At 41.8% G+C, this 22,024-nt stretch overlaps 1 protein-coding gene across 1 annotated transcript in view; it reads left to right on the forward strand.

Annotated features, from left to right (window-relative positions):
* Positions 1-22,024, forward strand: part of SLC1A1 (solute carrier family 1 member 1) — a 61,469-nt gene that overhangs the window by 22,625 nt on the left and 16,820 nt on the right. Inside the window, exons 2-4 of the mRNA XM_060153467.1 lie at positions 2,623-2,763; positions 18,758-18,850; positions 20,520-20,634. Of these exons, the coding sequence (XP_060009450.1) occupies positions 2,623-2,763; positions 18,758-18,850; positions 20,520-20,634 (349 nt within the window). The remainder of the gene's footprint in view (positions 1-2,622; positions 2,764-18,757; positions 18,851-20,519; positions 20,635-22,024) is intronic.

Consider the following 22,024-nt stretch of genomic DNA (forward strand, 5'->3'; position numbering starts at 1 on the left):
GTTATGTGCAAGAAGTTAGATAACACTTGCAGGATTCACTCAAGAACATGGGAGGCTGTATGAGGTCATCATGATCATTTCCTGGTCCCTGTGGTGTTTGCTTTCTTTTGAACACAGCAGCTTTCCCTCTTGTGTTTTATCATGTTCCTAAACTGTCTTCAGTGGGAAAACCAGAATAAAAGATGACAGCTCAACAGGAAGTTGGCTTGCAGAAGTATTTAGTGTGACCTCACAGAGCTTAACAATTGTTTTTAAGCTTTCATTAACATTTAAAAATTGAGTGGTTTCACACAGTGACCCAGATTCTTAGTTTCTCTGTAAAAAATTCAGAAGATGAGGCCACCCTGGACCCTCACTTCCATGTGACACTGCTTGGCTGGAGCTGTCAGGACCACCACAGGCCCCTCAGGCCTGTTTCTCGCACTTCTGCCCGGACTTCTGGCCTTGGACATTTACAACCTTTGATGTAAACTGTGAAAAATCATTAAAATATATTTCAACTCTATAATTAAGAATGGTGGACTTCCCTGGTGGGGTGCAGTGGTTAAGAATCCGCCTGCCCAGTGGGGCCGCACCATAGGCCCAGCAGGATGGGGATCCCTGGGTGAGGCTTCCCTGCTGCCATGACAACCATGGATGCTCTGGTCCAAGCAAACGTTGCGCTGAGTCAAAAACTGCCAGGTCTGCGCTTGCGAAGGTCTGGGCCAGTCATTCAGCCTGAGAAAGGCCGCGACCCCTGCCCACAGCCTGAAGGGTGCGACTGCACCTGAAGTCCGCAGCTGGGCCTCTGCGCCTCGCTGGCCAGGTTCACTGTCAGCAGGCAGGCAGCGTTCAGGTCCACAGTCGCTTGCCTGGACTGGTTTCCCAGGACAAGGTCACTAATAAGACCCCCACAAGAAGTGCGTATTGAACCCTCTCCCCCGCAAGGACGCTGATGCAGGAAGTGAGCCAGTAACTGAGCTCATAAAGTCGTGCCTCTGCCTGAAATCGCTGGGGCTTCTTGGACGGCAACAATTCACAGAAATAAATGGGTGAACTGTATGGTATGTAAATTATACCTCAATAAAGCGTTATTTTTAAAAAAAAAAAAAAAAAAAGAATCCGCCTGCCAATGCAGGCGACATGGGTTCAAGCCCTGGTCGGGGAAGATCCCACATGCCACGGAGCAACTAAGCCCTTGAGCCACAAAAAAGCTTTCTGTCAAGCTTTCATTACTAAATATAGTAACCTATTCATTGTGCTTGTCACCTTTGATTGCTTTTAAATGATTCCTCTTGGTGACTTTTATGTCTCCCATAAAAACCCATATCCAAGGCTTCCCTGGTGGCGCAGTGGTTAAGAATCCACCTGCTAATGCAGGAAAATAAAAGTAAGCTAAAGATAAGGTTACTACACAAATGTATCTTATGTGGTTCATCTATTTGGTCTACTAGTGGGCATGAGAAGTATACCAGAATTGAAATGAAAACTCTAGTATTGATTATAATTCACATCTCTTTTCATTTGCCCTAGCATTCTTAACTGTACCCAAATAACTCTAAGTTTTCACATACTAATTATTTGAATTTGTGAATTAACATATCCAGTGATACCCTCCTTGAATCTTCCTGTCCTCTAGTCATTTTACTCCCAATTAGCATGTCATCCATCAGAGGTTGATGAAGAAAAAAAAGATGTGTGAGTCATCCCAACCCCATTCCTTTCTCGGTTAATAAAAGGTAGTAAGGAGTGAGGGTTCCTGGGGATGGGGGGGAGTAAGCCAATTAGATGTTATTAGAACCATTTGGAAGAGGATAAAGAAGAAATATTTATTGATAGAATTTGTGATTTTTAGTTGTCAAAGTCATCACAAGTGAAGAAGTTCATATTAACATTAAGGCAAGCTTTCAGAGAATGTATGTTTCTTGATATGGAACATTTCCTTGCTATATATAAAATAGATAATCAACAATGACCTACGGTATAGCACAGGGAACTATACTCAATGTCTTCTAATAATCTATAAGGGAAAAAAAGAATCTGAAAAAGAATATATATATATATACATATATATATATACATATATATATGTATATATATATATAACTGAATCACTGTGCTGTACACCTGAAACTAACACAACATTGTAAATCAACTATACTTCAATTAAAAAAGAGAAGAGTATTTCTAAAATTATTATTAAAAGAATATGAGAAAAATACAAACTGATATGTAAACTATAAAATATGTAAAATATCTATAGGTAGACAGAATAAAAGTGGTGTGTAAAAACAATAGTTATATTGGGTTGACTAAGATGAACTTTTTTTTCCTTCTCACAGTATTCTTAGATGTTTTGTCATGATAATAAATATAATTGAAGGGGAAGAAAAGAAATGAAAACAAAAGCTTTCACATGAACTATACTTTTTCCAAATTTGCTGAATAACGTGTACTTGTACTCTTTACCTTTTAAAATGTGATTTGTTTTTTAAGTCTTAACATTTACAGACTCATGGGAGATCATCAAAATTGTTTTTCTTGCCACTAAAATTTGCACTGGGGGTGGTATTTTTCCGTAGAAATTTATACAGAAGAACTCAATGTTGTTCCTTTCTTCTTTCCAATTCTTGTTTTTCTTAGGGATTGCCATAGGCGTTTTGGTTCGAGAATACAGCAAGCTCTCTAACCTGGAGAAATTCTACTTTTCCTTTCCTGGAGAAATTCTAATGAGAATGCTGAAACTCATCGTTTTACCATTAATTCTATCCAGCATGATTACAGGTACCTTGAGAAAACTGACATTCTCCATGATTATTTAAGGAGCCATCCCATCACCTGAGTTGTTCTTTTCTTATTATGGAAGAAGTCAAAATGCACTTGATGCATCACACACACACACACACAAACACACACACACAAAACACCCCTCACTTGGAAAGTGTATATTTGCTTGAGTGAAATATTTCATTATTCACAAAGTGGCATTGCTTTGTGGCATTGCTCTGCCTGTAGCACTGTCCACCACAGCTCAGATCTTCATTTGACCAGCCGTATAATGTCTTATAAGGAAGGAAAAAAAAAGGCATATTTGGTCAATGAGATGTCAGCCAGTGTCCTCAGGGAAAATGTGGTTGTCAGTCTTGATCATGTTTTCAGTAGTTTACTCGTTTGTTTCTCAGCTGCATCCTGCCCCCTACCCTGTCAGCAGCAGCCTGCAGAGTCCTCTGTCCCCTCTTCTCACTCACATCCACTTCTCCACAGAACTCAGAACTTGCTACATACTTGCCTTGGAAATTTGCCCAGGGGACCAGCAGTCACAGGCTGTGGAAAAGGTTTAATGATGGCTTGGCACCATATTTTAAAAACCTGGTTTTCTTAAATCTGAACTTGTGATGCAGTTGAATTTGGAAATGATTTTTTCCTTATAGATCATTATATTGCAGGGTCTCTTTAAAGAACAAGCGCCTTGATGTAGATAGAGATTAATTTGGCTTACAAAAATGTCATTTGTCTAGGTATGGTAAGCTTCTCTGTGAATTCCATAGTTTCTTGTCCTTATCTTCATTCTGGCAGTAGGTAAAATGTGGCAATCACTAGTGTTGCCAGCTTGAAAATCATGGTTTTATACAACCAGGCAATTAGGGTTCTCGACATGGCCTCTTCTAGAACATTTTTCTCTGCTGCCACTAAAGAGACCTAGGACTGATCTATGTAGAGTACTGGACATTGGCTGGGTTAAGGGAGGGTGGGTGTCAGGGTCTTCTGCGTTCAGCAATGCATTGCTTGAGCTGTGGATTTGGCCATTGACCTTTTGAAGTGCCAAACTCCAATCAGACTAGAGTCCCTTGGGTGTTGGTGTTCTTGGCCTATTACAAACCTAAAGAGAGTATAATTATGTTTTGAAATGACTGGCTTCTTTTAGGCACTGCAGCCAGAGGGCCAAATCAGCAGATCAGTCATTTGTACCATATAATGTTTGTTTATTTGTAGAAGTGATTGTAAGCATTTAAAATTTGGAAGACTTCATGTAAGCATCCAGATTTCTGGCTTCCTCTGAAAAAAAAAATAAGATCAGGAAACATTGGAGCCATGTTCCCACACACCAACAGTGGTTTGGAGCTGAGAAACAGCTACTCTGTTTACTTGGAGCAAATGCATTTGAGGATGCCACAGTCCCCACCACTCCCTATTGCCTAATACCTCATCTACTTCACTCATTTACATTACCTGCCTTTCCCTGTAGACACTGCCATTACAACCCCTTAGAATTTTCTCCATATTGAAGAGTCTTAATCTCTTCTTAGGCTCCTTTGAGAACATGATGAAAGCTTTGGACTCTCTCCCAAGAAAAGTGTTCACAATTGTACATATATACTGTATTTTACATGCGATTGCACGAAGTTCATAAACTACTTAGTGATTGATACTTACGTCTATGGACTAGTTGTAGGATGTTTGAAAATATATACTGCTCTTGGTATTCAATAACTAGTGAGATTTTTGCAGTCTGGCTGTTTTGGATGCTAGCTCAGCCTTGCAACCCTCAGCATTCCATTCACATAGCCTAGCTGCTTTTTGAAGGTGTAGCACAGGTCTGGAAATTTCTACAATTTTCCTTCACCAAATCCCCAGCAGTTAAACAGGAGTTAGAAAGCAGAACAACTACCCATTCTTTTGACATAAAGTGATAAAATGATCAAAGATTCAAGGGACATGAACAAAGCAGAATGGAAACGATGATGCTATATTTGTGTTTTAAATTGTCAGATTAAAAGGAAAAAATAATAACAATATGAAGGCAAGGTTATGGGGAAATGGGCTCATTCATTCACTTTCAGTTACTGTATAATTGGAACAAACTTTCTGGGGGCAGTTTGGAGCACGTTCTGACCTTTCCACGTAGTATTTCTACTTTGATGAATTTACCGCAAAGAAATAACCAGAGATATGTTCAAAGATTTAGGTACAAGGATGTTCATGGTAACATTTTTTTAATAATGGTGATAAATTATAAGCTGTCTAAATGTATGTTATACCTGTAAGTTAGGATTCTATGCAACTATTAAACACTTTGTTTTGGAAACATAGTTAATGAAGGTGGAAATGTTCCTGATACAATATAAAGTAGAAGGATAAAACAAATTAAACAACAAGATATTGTGTACAATCCAAATTTTATTAAAATGTATATAAATTTTAAGAGTTGGGATCAAAACCAAATGGCTAACAATGATTAGATCCTGATACTAAGAAAAAGTGATTCACTGAGCTTTCTTTGCATTTTCAAGGCAAACACACGTTAGTTTTGTTTTGTTTTGTATTTTCTTTCTTCCTTCCCTTCCTTCCTCTCTCTCTCTCCCTTCCCTCCCTCCCTCCCTTCCTTCCTTCCTTCCAGAAGAAGAAAGTAGGATGGATTCTGCTCTGTGCTCCTCCAGCCTTCCCTCTGGTAGTTTCCCTCCCACTCTCCTCCCCAGCTCTGCTCCCTGTTCCTGCAGCTCAGCACCGCCTTCACCTGGTGTGTGGTCCTTCCCCCAAACCCTGCAGTGGTCCTCAGCCTCCCCACCCAGCACAGAACCAGGAGAGTAAAGCAGAAGATGGCTATGGAAAATACACAGGAAGAACAGTTCTCAGGTTTTGAAAGCCTTTATAAATCCAGCAGGTCAAGAGCTTATTTTATACATTTATTAGGACAAAGGAGAATACATGTTGGAAGTGGGAGAGAGTTGAGTGAGTGCCCTAAGGATACATAAATTAGTGGTAGAGACAAGCAAAACTGAGACCTAAGACTAATGATCTGTGCTTATGCATAATCTTGCATAACACGTAGGAAAAAATCCTCTGCCATCAAAGCCTCTGCTGATGTAAAACTACTTACTTTATAGCTGTTTTAACAGGAAGAATATCTCTTTATGTGATGATGAGGATCAGATGTCACATTATTCAGGGAAATTTGAATATACAATGGTTATGAGATGGTATCAAGAAATTGTTGATAATTTTGTTAGCGGTGATAATGGCATTTAGTTACGTAAGAAAATGCTCTTTTATCAAAAGTGTGTGGAATTATGTAGGGATGAAATGACATAATGTCTGGAATTTGCTTTAAAACAGAAAAAAGAAGGATTTCTCTGGTGGCACAGTGGTTAAGAATCCACCTGCCAATGCAGGGGACATGGGTTCGAGCCCTGGTCCGGGAAGATCCCACATGCCACGGAGCAACTAAGCCAGTGCGCCACAACTACTGAGCCTGCGCTCTAGAGCCCGCAAACCACAACTACTGAGCCCATGTGCCACGACTACCGAAGCCCATGCACCTAGAGCCTGTGCTTCGCAACAAGAGAAACCACTGCAATGAGAAGCCTGCACACAGCAAAGAAGAGTAGCCCCCCACTCGCTGCAGCTAGAGAAAGCCGGCACACAGCAACGAAGATGCAATGCAGCCAAAAATAAAAAATAAAATAAAATAAATTAATTAAAAAGAAAAGAGAGAGAGGAGGCACAATAGACATAATCTCAAGGCATTTTCAGAGGCGGATAGTGTAGGCACTAACAGAATCCTACCCTTAATTTACATCCTGAGGGACACACTCGTGCCATGTGCAGAATATCAGTGCTTAGGCTCTGTTAACATTAGGGTCTGTAAGCTGTATTTATATCACACCACCAGGGAAATAGCAGGGGAAATGGCTTTTGGCCATGCCTGAGAATTGTGGCTGTGGAAAATCCTGGCCCATTCTTATCAGCCAGTGAGTTTAAATTCAGGTCACATTTTCTTTGATATACAAATTATAATGACTGGAGCCTCCAGCACAGGAATGGAGCAGCTCCTTGGCGCCTGCTCCAAGAAATTCCCTGAGCATCTTTCCAGAATGCTGTCTTACTCCCCCGATGCAGAAGCTGCAATGACAACCATTTGATCTCACCTCCAGGGGCAAAGGTTTTCCATTACTGGTTTAACGAAGGCTTTGATTTAAACAGTATTTATGAAGCAACAGCCAGTATTTATTAAGGCTTAGATATAAACAGTATTTATTAGAATATATGTGTGAGTAGGTTTCCTTTCAAGCAGGGATCTGGAAGCTTTTATTGTAAAGGGCCAGATAGTGAATATTTTAGGCTTTTGAGCCATACTGTCCCTACCCAACTATCCAACTGGTTATCACAGAAGGGCAGCAGTCAGTAATATGTAAATGATTGGGCCTGGCTGCGTTGCCAATAAAATGTTTATTTACAAAAATCATAGGAGACCAGCTGGCAGCTGACCTCTGGCGAGATAAATTTAAGACTAGATTCTAACTCTCAAGATACAGTCTAATTGGGATGGAATCTGAGTGACAAACCAACACACCAAGCAAATACTACTCATAAGAAGTGAAGACACAAGAATGAAGGATGGAGCAGATAAAGTGAAGTATCAAGGTATTTGGAGACTCCTATTTTTATTTTTGTTTAATATTTTTAAAATTTATTTTATTTTTGTCTGCGTTGGGTCTTTGTTGCCACACAAGGGCTTTCTCTAGTTGCGGTGAGCGGGGGCTACTCTTCGTTGCAGTGCACAGGCTTACTGCGGTGGCTTCTCTTGTTGCGGAGCACGGGCTCTAGGCGCGTGGGCTCAGTAGTTGTGGCTCGCAGGCTCTAGAGCGCAGGCTCAGTAATTGTGGCGCACAGGCTTAGCTGCTCTGCAGCATGTGGGATCTTCCCAGACTAGGGCTTGAACCAGTGTCTCCTGCACTGGCAGGCGGATTCTTAACCACTGTGCCACCAGGGAAGCCCAAGATCCCTATTTTTAAATTCAGACTTTGCAGGTGGTGACACACTAGTATCGTCTAGGCTGGGGAGGGCATTTTTTTTAAGGATACATATTCATTTACTCAAAATCGGCTGTGTACCGGGAAGCTGTCCCACACCCTCCAGTGAAAAGAATCATGGCATGTGCCTCCCTGAAACAGGTTCAGTTTAATTCAGAAAACACTGGTTAACTGTGTGAAAACAAACTAACCCTGTGAGAGGCTGAAGTTCCTACCATCCACCTGGTCATGGATCCCAGGTCTTCTGCTAGCCACGCAAGTCCATGAGTCCCCTTGTTGGCCAGAAGGTATAAGAGTTGAAGACTCACATATCACTTGGCTGTACAGCTTGCTATTAGGTAACTAAGAGCATCCAATATCAGCTTCATCTATGGGGGAAAGTATGCATGCTTTTCTTGAAACATTGGTGGCTTTTTTATATAGTTTAGTCTCTACGAAAATTGCCACTTCAAGATGGATTATAAATTTAAAACTTACTGCTGGAGCTTAAAATCACGCAGGCTGAGAATGAACATCTTACCTCATTTGCACCATCTGGAACCACTGGACTCTGCCTGCATTTCAAGAAGTGCCTCCTTTCTCTTTTCCCAGATTTGTTTGGGAACCAAGAAAATAAGATGGCCTAAAGAGCTTTGCACACATGAATTAAACACTCCCCTAAGACCAACAAGAAACTTTTGTTGTGTTAGAACACAGTTATTGAAGCCAGAGGACTTATTATATTAACTGGGTTTCTACAACGTGTTTCTCCAAAGAAGGAAGGGGTACCTTGTATACATAAGGAATGGAGTTCCCATAATGAATGTGCCACTGGCCACAGTAATAAAGAGAAAAGCAGGAAGAGTATTCCCTGCTTCAGTCTCTGACATAGAGAAACCCAGAGAGTCCACCCTGAATGAGCTTTCCTTTTGCCTAAACCAGTGCTGCTAAACTGGTTCACAGCTCTGTTCAACTGAGTTAACCTGGTTTTGTTTCTTAAAAAAAAAAAAAAAAAAGGAGTGAGCCTCATATACTTGAGTCACTTTTCCACAATTGCCTCAATTGCCTCTCTTCGTCAACCTAATGTGAAAGCAAGTAGGTTTTGCCATTTCTTTGGGACTTCATTCTTTATGAGGGCTTCCATGTCCTGTAAAACTTGTATTAAATAAATGTGTATACTTTTCTCCTGTTAAAAAAATAGAAAAAATGAGTGAGAAATCATGCGAGGATTCTAAGGAACCTCCTCTGTGGCGTACATGGATCTGGGAAATGACATTCATTCATTCATTCATTTCATCTTCAATGTCCCAGGCTCTGTGCTGGGCATACAAGATATAAAGAGAAGTCCTGTCCCTCAAGAAAGGGAAACTACATTGCAATGCTGTGTGATAAGTGCTTTGTGGGAATGAGGACGGGGAAGGGACATTGGGTGGAGTTTTGAAGAAGAGATAGGAATCAGATGAAGTGAGGCAGGCATTGCAGGCAGAAGAAAATAGCAGAAGGCATGGCATCTTGGGAGGACAGTGAGACTTGGACTGGAATGCTGCAAACCTGGGGAGGAGGCATGAGAATGGAAGGCTGAGGGCATGGCTTCATGTGATTTGTGCGCCTTCCTGGGAGGTCGACGTGAGCCTGTAGGCATGCGAAGCAAGTTAGAGCAGTGACTCCCACCTGTGTCATTATCTCCAAAGGAACACCCTGAACAAGCGAGGAAGTATTGTTTGAAAGAAAATTCAGTGACAGTCCAAGATGGTAAGGCAGACTTTATTCCACCATGGTAGGTAGAGGTACCACTGCAATGGGATTTTGCAGTGGAGGAAAGAGAGTGGGTTCAACTCCAAATGAATACAACATGAGCCACTGGGAGTTGATAGCCAAGAAACTGAGTAGTGAGAACAGTGGATGGAAGGTTACTGTGAGGAAACGTCGGAGGTAAGCGGTATTCTACCTAAACTGACCTCTAACAGGATTCTTGCTGAAGACAGGCCAGGTTAATCAGATATCCCCTGAGGGGTGGTGGAGAATGAGGAACCTGATTAGATATGGAGGGTGATCAGATATTGAGGTATGGGGGTTCTGGTTAAACTGATTTAGGAGGGTTCTTACTAAAACTAGATTTTACAGTGAAGTCCACAGTTAGGCCTAGGAGAAGGTTCAGGAGCCTGACTAAAGCAAAGAATCTTTGTCACTATCAATCACAGAGGAACAGGAGAGTCTACTGGTTAAGAGCCAGACTGCCTGGGTTTGCATCCTGGCTCTGCCATTTACTAGCTGTGAAACCTTGAACAATTTACTTAACGCGTCCTCAACTGTAAAATAGGGATAATGATAATACTATGTCATAGTGCCCTGGAAGAGCTATATAATTTCTTAACTTACTCTTTTTTGTCTGATACTATCAGAGGTTTCTAGACAGTCCCAACGTTGGCATCAGAAGCTACAGGGTCAATATTAGAATCAAGCCCACACAGGTGAGTTCACACAATGCGTTCATTCTGGAAATGAAAATAATAGGAAAAGGCTTGCTCTGCCAGCAGTGTTAAGTTCCTCAGCATACAAACAGCCTCTACCCAGATGCCTGAGCTACCAGCTTTGTAAGGTAAGGAGAAGCAAAGAGAGAGCTCGGTAATAATTAGCTTGCGGTAGAAAGCCAAAAAAGTCTCACTGAGCTGTTAGTTATCCTGATGTCAAAGCACGGACTTTGAAGAGAGTGGCTGAGCTCCTTAGATCCTCTGAGGTGTGTTTAATGCTTATTGAACAAGAAGCCTCCTATAAAAGCTCATTGAATCTTCTGAAAAATTGGCCCAACTACAAATACCACTGTCCTTTATGATATTAAAAAAAAAAAAAGTTAAAACAGCACCTGGATTGCTGAAGAACCAGGAGACCAGCCCATTGCTTCTTGACAGATGTTTTGAACATCAAATGTGGACCTGCTGACAAAGGCTGCAAGTGAGAGCCTTTAGTTCATTTGCTGGGGACCATTTTTTTTTTTTTAACTTCAAAGAATAGTCTGGGAGGTGATAGAACCTATTTCAAGGCAGTTCTTTGTATTAATGTCTCTAAGGAAAATAGATGTCACAGGTGAAGCGTGCACAGAAATATATTTTGCATGCTCCCCTCTGCCTTTTCTCTTTCCCCCTTTTAACATCCCAGGAGTATTAATCCAGGCCCCCCGAATCAACAAAGTGAGAGCGTAGCCAGCCTTGTTTTCTCTGGGGAATGAACTTACTTCTTTATCCTCATAGCAACCCAATGAAAGTAAGTAGGACCTTACCTCTCTATCTTCAGAGATGAGGAAACAGGAGATTGAAGAGAGATTCAGCCAATTTTCCAAGATTACACAGATCATAAGGGCAGCACCTAGGACTGACGCAGAGTCTCGGGCTCCATTCTGGAACCTTCTGCTGCCTGGGCACCAGAGCCTGGGAAGAGGTGCCTGGGGGCAGGCAGCCATACATAGGTTTTCTATTTTACCTTAAGTGCAACGAGAGGCTTATACCTGCATGTGAAATGGCCTGATTTATGTTTTAAAAAGATCTCTTTAGTGGCCATGTGATGAAGGAATACAGAAGGATTATGGTAGGAGTGAGGGAACGAACGAGTTAACACTTGTGTAGTGCCTTCCATGTGCCCAGTGACACATTTCATATTGATCATTTCATTCAATAATAACGGAGGCTATTGACTGAGTAAAATTTAAGTTCTAGGCATGCTATAGGTACTGTTTCTGACCCTTAAAACGGCTGTACAAGATGGGGTTGTTCACTTTGCTCCTCACAATTACACTTTACGAGGTAGAGGCATTTAAAACCTACATTTTAGGGACTTCCCTGGTGGTGCAGTGGTTAAAAATCCGCCTGCCAATGCAGGGGACACGGGTTCGAGCCCTGGTCCGGGAAGACCCCACATGCTGCGGAGGAACTAAGCCCGGGTGCCACAACTACTGAGCCTGCACTCTAGAGCCCACGAGCCACAACTACTGAGCCTGCATGCCGCAACTACTGAAGCCCACGTGCCTAGAGCCCGTGCTCCACAAGAGAAGCCACCACAAGGAGCCTGCGCAACGCAACGAAGAGTAACCCCCACTCGCCGCAACTAGAGAAAGCCCGCGCACAGCAACAAAGACCCAACACAACCAAAAATAAATAAATTTATTAAAAAAAAACACCCTCCATTTTATAGATGTGATCCCAGGGGGTCCCACCGAAGCCCATGCTTGTTTCTCCATGTGCCGGTGGCCTCTCTGCTGGTGATGGAGAGACAGGAGTCCTCTGGGTAAGAGGATGCCCCAGTGCAATGAGTTTCTTGAATGATGTGTCCATTCACAATTGTGAAGCACCATCAGATGCCAGACCCAAAAATCTTCCAGTAACAGTTAATTCTGATACCTTAATGGCAAGGTGGGGAGAGATCATCATGAAATTTTGTTCTCAGGTGGGTGGTAGCTTAATCAGAGAGCTCTCAGAGGAGTCTTTTGCCCTCAGTTGTTTATCTTTAAAATATACTATTGTTTAGCCCACGCTTCCTTTGCAGTGTTTTCATAAAAAAATTCTAGTAGATTGTTACTGCTTTGGTCAGGAGCCAGCACCCCAGCTCATCCAAGCCTCCTCTGGAGGTGAAAAAACAAGTGTGGTTTCTTAAAGAGCTAGCAGGTGCCCCTAAATTCCAAGGACTACCTCTGTTTCTAGGCCACAGCTCAGCCTTAAAACTATCCCTGTTTTTAAAGGACAATCCTGGACTCACTGGTAACTAGACTTGTTAAAGAAAAGAAATTCGGTGATACTTGTTAAAGATGGTAAGGCAGACTTGACCTAGAACCATAAAGACAAGTGTAGGGACCACTACAATGAGATTTTGCAGTGGAGAAGAGAGACTGGGCTCAACTCTGAATAGAGCATGGAAATGGGAATTTATAGCCAAGGAGCAACGGGGGTGGGGGGCACGGGATGGATAATTATTAAGAGAAAACATCAGGGGTAAGGGGGATTCTGGCTAAACTGACCCAATAAGATTGATGTTGAAGACAGGCCAGAGTAATCAGACATCATCTGGGAGATGGTAGAGGATTAAGAGACCTGATCAGATGTCTAGGATGATCAGATATCAAGGGTAGGGGGTTCTGGCTAAACTGACTTAGCAGGGTTCTTGCTAAAACTGTATTTTGCAAGGAAGTACACAGATGGGCCTAAGAGAAGGTTCAGAAGCCTGACTAAAGTGTGGCCAAGCAAAGAATCTCTGTCAGAATCCGGCACATCTTGATGCTGCCTGCTGCGAGTTGCTTCTGGTCACCTCAGCCTGGTGACACCTCTGGCTCCTCTGAAAGCCCATGGTACCAGGTCTCTGCACCAGTGCTTTACAGAGCATCCAGTTTTTAAAGTGGGTGGGAAAGATCCAGTTTTTTAAATTTCCAATCTGCATGGATCAGTAATCTTTGTAAACTATAATAGAAATGAATTACTAGGAAGAAGATATAAAAAACAAAGACACACAAAACACTTGCCCGACTTTTTATTATTACATTCAACAGACATAAAATTCTGTTCAATTGCTATAAACTTTCAAACACTTACCTTTGATTTCTGTGCAGATCCTGTCGCACCTGCTTTGCAGTGTATTAGTGCACAGTTCCCTCTCATTTGTCAGTTGCTAAAGGGCAGGTGTTAGCTTCCAGAAGAATTGAGTTTTGGGAGTGGACCGTAAGGAGAGGCGGTCCTCTAGACTTCACCAGGCATGAGGCGTGGCCTGAAAGCCAGGAATCCAGGAGGTTCTTTAGAGTAAAACCCACCATGCTATGGTGATGTTTCACCTGTAAGAGTTTTAAATTTTTAAAATTATTTTTAATTGTGGTTAAAGTACACATAACATAAAATTTACCTTTTTTTTTTTTTTTTTTTTTGGCCATGTCCTGTGGCATATGGCATCTTAGTTCCTCGACCAGGGATCGAACCTGCACCCCCTGCTTTGGAAGCGCAGAGTCTTAACCACTGGACCACTAGCGAAGTCCTAAAATTTACCATCTTAGCCATTTTTTAGTGTATGATTCAGTGGCACTAAGTACATTCACATTGTTGCATAACCATCACCACCACTCATCTCCAGAACTCTTCATCTTGCAAACTGAAACTCTGTACTCATAAATAGCTCCCCATTCTCCTTTATCAAGGGGGCCATATTCTCAACCACTGTCTCATACTAGCCCCATGCATGTGCTACAAAATCTAGTCCAGCGCTGCCCAGTAGACCTTCCTGTGATGATGGAATTGTTCTCTATTTTTGCTGTCCATTGCAGTAGCCACCAGCTACATGTAAGAGAGCACTTGAAAAGCCCTGTCTTCGGAGTCCAAGGTCTGGATTAAGTTACCATTTGCAGGACAACATCCATTGAGCTAGACCACAGGTTCTCAACAGGAGCAATATGGCCTCAAGGCAGCAAAAGCTGGTTCCTAGGGTGGAGGGGGGACTTACTCTTCTCATGTAAAGAGCACTTATATACATTTAGTACGTGAACAGATGAACAGTTTGTGCTATTAAAATTTTATGGGATGGCTATGAGGAAAAAATATCTAAGACTGGAGGAGGGGCGAGTGGGGTGGAGCACACAATAATGAAAAAAAAAGAAAAACACTAAGATGCTAAATATGTTCTCACATGGAGGTCTGTTATGGGTGAAAAGTATTTTTGTTGGCCGCTCTGGGAACCATACCAAACTGCTCTGTATGAGTGGTTTTTAAGATTACCTGCCAAGTTCCTAATCTCTTACACAGGAGTGGATCTTTGAAATGGGCTCCCTTTGTAAGGAGAGGAATACCAATAAGAAGTGCAGTTTTTTCTGTCACATGGAAAGCATCGAGTACAAAATTCGTAAAGCATCTTATTTAATACACAGAGGATCCAGAAAAGAATAAGCCTCTGGCCTTAGAGCACTATGGTCAGCATGGTGATGGAAAAGCACACCAAGAGATGATGGCTGATCAGGTTTACCATTATCCTCTCCACCGCCCCTGTGCTATCAAGGTACAGGTTGCACTGAATTTCTTTTTTTAATACATTTATTTATTTATTTATTTTTGGCTGCATTGGGTCTTCGTTTCTGCACGCAGGCTTTCTCTAGTTGCGGCGAGCGGGGGCTACTCTTTGTTGCGGTGCGCGGGTTTCTCATTGCAGTGGCTTCTCTTGTTGTGGAGCACGGGCTCTAGGCTCATGGGCTTCAGTAGTTGTGGCACACGGGCTCAGTAGTTGTGGCTTGCAGGCTCAGTAGTTGTGGCGCACAGGCTTAGTTGCTCCGCAGCATATGGGGGTCTTTCCGGACCAGGGCTTGAGCCTGTGTCCCCTGCATTGGCAGGCGGATTCTTAACCACTGTGCCACCAGGGAAGCCCTGCACTGAATTTTGTAACATATTTAAGCTTGAGTTTATTCATTCAACATTGCTGAGCACCCACTAAATGCTGGACATTCTGGTAAGGTCTAGAGATTATGCTGATGTCCAGTATGGTAGCCATTAGCCACATCTGGCTATTTATATTGCGATTAAAATTAAGCAGAATTTAAAATCAGTTCCTCGGTCACACTAGCCACATTGCAAGTGCTCACTAGCCATGTGTAGCTGGGGCTACTGCAATGGACAGCACAAACCAAGAACATTTCTATCATCACAGGAAGTTCTACGGGCAGTGCTGGTCTAGAATTTTGTAGCACGTGGATAGACCCAGTATGACATAGTGGTTAAGATCTGGCCCTTGGGGTCAAACCTGGGTTGGGATCCAGCTCCACCCCTCACCAGCTGTAGGACCTTGGCATGTCACTTAGCCTTTCTGAGCCACAGCCTTCTCTGTAAAATGGGAGTAATAAGGCCTAGCTCACGGGGTTATACAGTAAGCATAAAAAGAGATGATGCACTTAACATACTGTCATTGCTCAATACACAGTGTCTATTAACATTTTCATTTTTATTATCATTATTACTGGCAGGTGGGGTGTTTAGACCACCCATCCAGACATTTTATATTCATGTTAAGTTCAGTAATGTTCCTGTTATAAAGGTTTTCAAATATTAGGCTGTTTCCCTGCATACGTTCCCTCCCTTTATGGCAGTCACCCACCCCTCATCCTCAACACTGTTAAAAATTGTTGAGAACCTGGATTTGAGTGCGAATGCTGCCCCCAATCAGTGGTGGCTAGAAAGAGTGGTAACTCTAGAGAGGTGGGGAAGTATGACTGTTGATTTGAATACACTTCTGATATATCCAAGAGAACTGTAGGACCTAGGTAGATTTGAGAAATGGGGAACAAAGCTCTTCCTGAAAGTAACTACAGGAGAGTTGCTGTACTCCAGCAGAGAGGAGCTGGCTGACTGCTTTGGAGGCTGTATTTGTGTAAAATATTTCCACCAAGAATCTCATTATTATGAAGCCTTTTATTGCCAGCTGGGATCTGGAATAAAAGCAGAGGCACCAGCCCATGACCAGATCATTAAGACAAATTAAGACATATCCATATATGCTGGAAACAATTACCCACATAGCTTTAATTCGTTTCACTGCTGGAAGAAAATCCTGAGCGGGGCGGGGGGGGGGCATGAAACACATACCATGAGAGCACATACCTGAGAGCCACCCTGTGAGCCTGTCACTTGTCAGCGCCTTAGGGACTGGGAGATGCTTAAATTGGATGTCTGACAAAGGACAATATATCTGAAAATACATCTTCTGTTAGATCAGGGATACAGGTGTTTGTACCGGTTACTTGGAGTGCTGTTAAGTTGGTGATTTTCTTTTTTTTAACCCACCATTATTGTTATGAATAATTATTATAATTGTTTATCAAAATAATGTATGGAGCTCAAAAATGGAATAGGAACATTTTATAATCAAATAATACACTTAGCAAGCTTATATATTTGCATTATTGTTTGCTCTTTTTTAAGAGACCAAAGCTAAATATGAGATAGTTCATTGGTTTCTGAGTTGTAGCCTTCGGTGTCTCTTAATTTTTTTTGTTATTGTTTCTTGTAGAATTATTGTTTTTAATTGTCTTAACATTAGGAAAAGAAAGTCTGCTCAGCCTACCACATTCTTTTTCCCAAAGAAAGAGAATAGGATCTATCATCCAGGTTATTCTAGTATGTGACTGCTGCAGTATACCCATCATATGGTAACTGCACAATCTTGCTCCGGACGTTGGTTAATGAACCCTTAACAACATCCTGGGGTGACTGCTAGAGGCCAGAGCCCCTTCTCTCAAAATATTAACTTCATAAGGAGCAATCAACAGCCAGAGGAATGGCGTGTTTAGAGTGAGAGATGACTTTTTCTGTCATCATCATCATGATAGCTTCCTTACAGATTTTTCCTGTACGTCAACTATGTACGATTATATTTGAGGAGCATAATCCCCTAGTCACTTAAAAAAAATGGATAGGCCTTTTATAGCATGAGGAGTGAATATAAAAGCTACTTGTGCTTGCTGATAGCCTGCAGGTTTACGACCTTTTCCTCCGGGTTGTCTCATGACAACCTCTTCGTTTCTCCTGCTACCCTGTACTTCAGGTTTTGCAAACAGTTATGGAACAACTCGTGTGTTGAAGACTCAAAAATCACTTTCTATGGTGATGGTTTGATTCAAAATGTGATTCTCATTTTGGAAGTCGGACAGGGTAGTCTGAAACCTTCAAATGACGGTTTGCTGAAAGGTGACTTGGTCGCTTCTGAACCTGCCTCGTGTCCCACGTAGAAGCAGTCCAGTTAGAGAGATGCATCATTTGATTCCATTTATATGAGCATCTTTGATGGAACGCAGAGGTTTCTAGCAAGGAGGGATGTGTGCCTTCCACCTCTACAGCTATCCTTGGCACTCTACACAACCATTTCAAGTCAGGTAATATTCAGTCATTTTACTGGCAGCCAAAGACCATCTGAAACTAGATCTAACAATGTGGTCCTAAGTCTCTTTGATTACCTGTGCCCTCGGAAATTTTTATTTATATCCCAACTCCAACTGGGATTGTAAGGAGTCTCACAATCAAAGCCATACAGAATAAGGTTGTAAACATAAAAGCAATTTAAAAATCATGAAAAGAAGGAAATTTGCTAGCCAGGATGGATAATGAAATTACTGTGATTTATTATTGAATTTGGCCCTGAGATTGTCTAAAGATCCATCATTAAGTAGATGATTAAATACCTGTGGTGCAGCCACATGACAGAAGATTATGTAGCCTTTAAAATTATCTGCGGGGTGAATTTGTAACAATAAGAAAAGATGCTTATAATACAGTATTTCGAAGAGAGAGGATTAAAAACTATCAAATTATCTCAGCCATGTTTACAAAAAATTGAGAAAAAAATATGGGGATAAAATTCACCAGAATATTGAATACAGCTGATGACATGAAATGATTTTTGTTTTCATCTTTATGTTTTTTCTTTTCTTCAGATAATTACAATGAACATATATATTATAATCACATGTAAAAGTCATTTTTTTAGTTGACTCTGAGATTCCTGACAAAAAAAGGCAGAAAGGGAAACAATCAAGAGTTACATGGTTTTTATTATGTGATGAAAGAACTTTCTCAGTTCTTCAAGGTAAACTTTTCCTTGATACTGAATCCCAAAAGAATGTTGAGTGATAGAATGTACAAATCTTGATAAAGTTCTTAGAGTGGATGCAGAAGGGGGGACTCCTTTTACTGTCTCATGACCACCCCCAAGAGCAGCCAAAGACACAGCACTCACTATGGGCTAAAGTAGTGGGGATTAGCCAGAGGGGAACTTGCCTCCCACTAGGCTTCTGTCTCTTAATTCTGCATTTGGAATGTTGAAGTGGTTCTTTTGCCCATTGCATTTATTCAAACAAAATGTGTGAGATAGGCCTAGCAGATGCAGACACAGCTCTCAGCTCTTTTTTTCACACCTTGAGGATTGAATCACCACCAGTCCTGGAAATTTTTTTGAGTAATATAATTTGATTTCTCCCCCCTTTTCAGGTGTTGCTGCACTGGATTCCAACATATCTGGAAAAATCGGTCTACGTGCTGTCGTGTATTATTTCTGTACCACTGTCATTGCTGTAATTTTAGGTAAAATTTATTTCTGAATCCTTATTTTTCTGTATAATTGTGACTTTCCAGTTAAAAGTAGTTGGCTTTTAAAAATGCACACTTCTTTAAAATCAGAAAGTACAATTGTCAAACTACTATGAAGCTTTTTGGCTTGAAGTCAGCACAGCACATTTTATATGAACAATATAATACTGACTGAATTTCAGCCGTGGTACTGCTTATTAGTGTCTCTAGTAAGAAACAGAAAGAGGGTGACAGTTCTGTGCCATATCTACCTTATCAGGTAGAAAGAAATGAAGCCAAGGGCTAATATAATCTTTAAACTTGATAATTAGTCTATAATAGTGGCTTTGAGTATAATTATAAAGTATTTCCAGAAAGACAGCATTTCATTACATTTCAAATTTCATGTAGTAGCCAGAGCTAACAGAGTCTTGCCAAGTATAAATTCCACTTGAAGAGGGAGAATGTTCTAATGAGGGAGTATGGTTGCTCTTATACCTTTGGCACTCTTTCGTGAAAAAAGGATGGTCCATCCTTTGGGACCTAGTGTAACATCTTAAGAAGGATGCCCAGAGTGGAAAGAGAGGAGTGTACTCAGATGTTGCAGCCAGTTTGACCCTTGCAGCTCTGCTTTAATGAACTGATAAAAGGTGATGAAGATGTGGTGACATTTTAGGGGTATTAGGCCAGGGGACTTAGGAGGGCCTGAACCCCGCCTTAACTCAAAGCTACATCTCCTCATGAGATTCCTGAGGGAGGCCAACGCAAAGAACAAAGCTGGGCTTATCTATTTTCTGCCACCCTGAGACGGAAGAGTGGACCACACCCATTCATTGCCCCTCTATTGCCCTGTGACTCCTCCCATTAGCAAAACTGACCCATTCAGCATCCTTAAGTCCCGTCCCCTTGGACTAGCATTTCTCCTTGGGAAGAGTGATAAAGGGCATGGGGCCTTTTCTTCTTCACTCCCCTCCAGTCAAACAACCTGGTCTTTCCTAAAACCTCCCACCTCTGCTTGAACACCTCAAGAGGAACCCATTACCTCCAGAGGCCAAAATGGGGCTTTCAGATGCTCTCTGTTTAGACATTTCTTCTTTACAATGAGAAGAACTATCTCTCCTTGGAACTCCTGTCCTCATTCCACCCCCTAAGAGTCACACGGAACAACACTTCCTAACCCAAATCCTTTTGTGGGTTACACAACAGCTTTCCAGATATTTGAAGGCTTGTGATATGAAAGGAAGATAAGGCTTATTCTGTATGAGCCTCAGAAAAATAAGCAGCAACTGTGGGTAAAAGTTACAGAAAGATGTTGAGTGAGTGCCCTGAGTTGGAAAATGAATTATTGTCACCCTAACCCCTGCCTAGGCTGATCTCATAAGCTAAAGAAAAGAAAAAAAGAGGATTCTCATCAGCAGGTGTTTCCAGAAGCAGTTCTGGAATGCAGCCCCTTCATTTTTTAAAAACACACATGAAGAGTTCTTTCTGCTTCATTTAGTTGGAAAAGTAATAAAGGCAACTGCTGAGGTCCCCACTGAGGCTTGTCGTTTTGGCTGGACCTCAGGGTCCCCATCCCAGTATTGCCCGGTACCACCAGGCCTATTGCTTCTAAAATGGATCCACGAGGGGTGTCAGGTGCCCTGGGAGGTTCTTAATGCTCTGTGGGTGCTATCTTTGGTCATAGGTATCGTGCTGGTGGTGAGCATCAAGCCTGGTGTCACCCAGAAAGTGAATGAAATTGACAGGACAGGCAGCAGCCCTGAAGTCAGTTCAGTGGATGCCATGTTAGACCTGATCAGGTGAGTGTCTGGCCAGCAGGTGGCTTCATAGGCATGTGACCTATGTGGTCGCACAGGGCCCCATACTTGGTTTAATGCTATGCTGTTGCTGTCTTGAAATTTTTAATAATTTTTGAATTATTATACATGTTCATTTTGCCCTGGACCCTGCAAATTACACAGCCAGTCATGCTTACCATGTCACGGTTCCGAGAGGGAATGGAAGGAACAGCGTTCTCTGTCAGGGTTTAGGATGGACAGAGATGCCTAAAGTATACTTGTTGCGTTAAGATGCCGGGCTGTGTTAGGTGGTCAGTTCTGAAGCATACTTGAAGAAATACATTTTTTAATTGTACAGGAGAAACCCTCTTATCTGAAGCAATCAGGGCTGGAGATTGGTCAGTTAATTAAAAAAATAAACAGCATTTAAAGCAGAGAATCGTAAATATGCATTACATATTTTGTTTACACTTAAAACTTAAATGCGTTTATTTGCCAATTTTTTTATGTCGGGCCAAGGTCTTCTCTTAGAGTGTGTCAGTTGATTTTTCATATTCCTGTTGCCTAGGCTGCCTTTATAAACGCATCATCTGCAATTTCCAGATTCAGTTTCCATGAAGTGGAGAAACAAAACCCTTAGAAATAGCAAAGAAAGCTGAGTGCCGAGTTCTTCCGGTTGTTTTTTATTTCAATTGTCTTTCCTTACCTAATGCAACCACAGAAGTTTTACTCACTTGCCTCGATTGAGTTTCCAGGCATTCCAGCTTAGTTTTTTTTTTTTTTTTTTTTTTTTTGCAGTACACGGGCCTCTCACTGCTGTGGCCTCTCCCATTGGCAGAGCACAGACTCCGGACGCACAGGCCCAGCGGCTATGGCTCACGGCCTAGCCGCTCCGCGGCATGTGGGATCTTCCCGGACCGGGGCACGAACCCGTGTCCCCTTCATCGGCAGGTGGACTCTCAACCACTGCGCCACCAGGGAAGCCCCCAGCTTAGTTTTTATGGAAACTGCTCCTTCCTTTTCACACTTATAATGCATTGATTTACATAATTTTTAATTCAATGATGATTATTTGCAACTGGCATAAAGAATTTGGGAACAAGTGCAGTGGACTCTCATTATCAATGAAGACAGAAATGTGGAAAATATTAAAGAAGTCTCTTAACTGTGCATGTCTACCTGCCAGTGTGAATTTCACCAAGGACAGCAGGCATGTCAGCTACTCGGTGAATCAGTTAAGCATGACAGGTGGTTAGGAGAGCTTTCTATCTATCCCTGGTTGAAGCTCAGCAGGGAAAAATAAGTCTTAATACAAGGAAGTATTATGTAAAGGAAAGGCCAGAAGAGAAACCAGAGTACTAATTCTATCACATAATCATTTCCATCAAAGTATTGGCTATGACAAAAAAAC

The sequence above is a fragment of the Lagenorhynchus albirostris genome, chromosome 7 (genome assembly GCF_949774975.1).
Source record: "Lagenorhynchus albirostris chromosome 7, mLagAlb1.1, whole genome shotgun sequence".
In the NCBI taxonomy this organism is placed as follows: Eukaryota; Metazoa; Chordata; class Mammalia; order Artiodactyla; family Delphinidae; genus Lagenorhynchus; species Lagenorhynchus albirostris.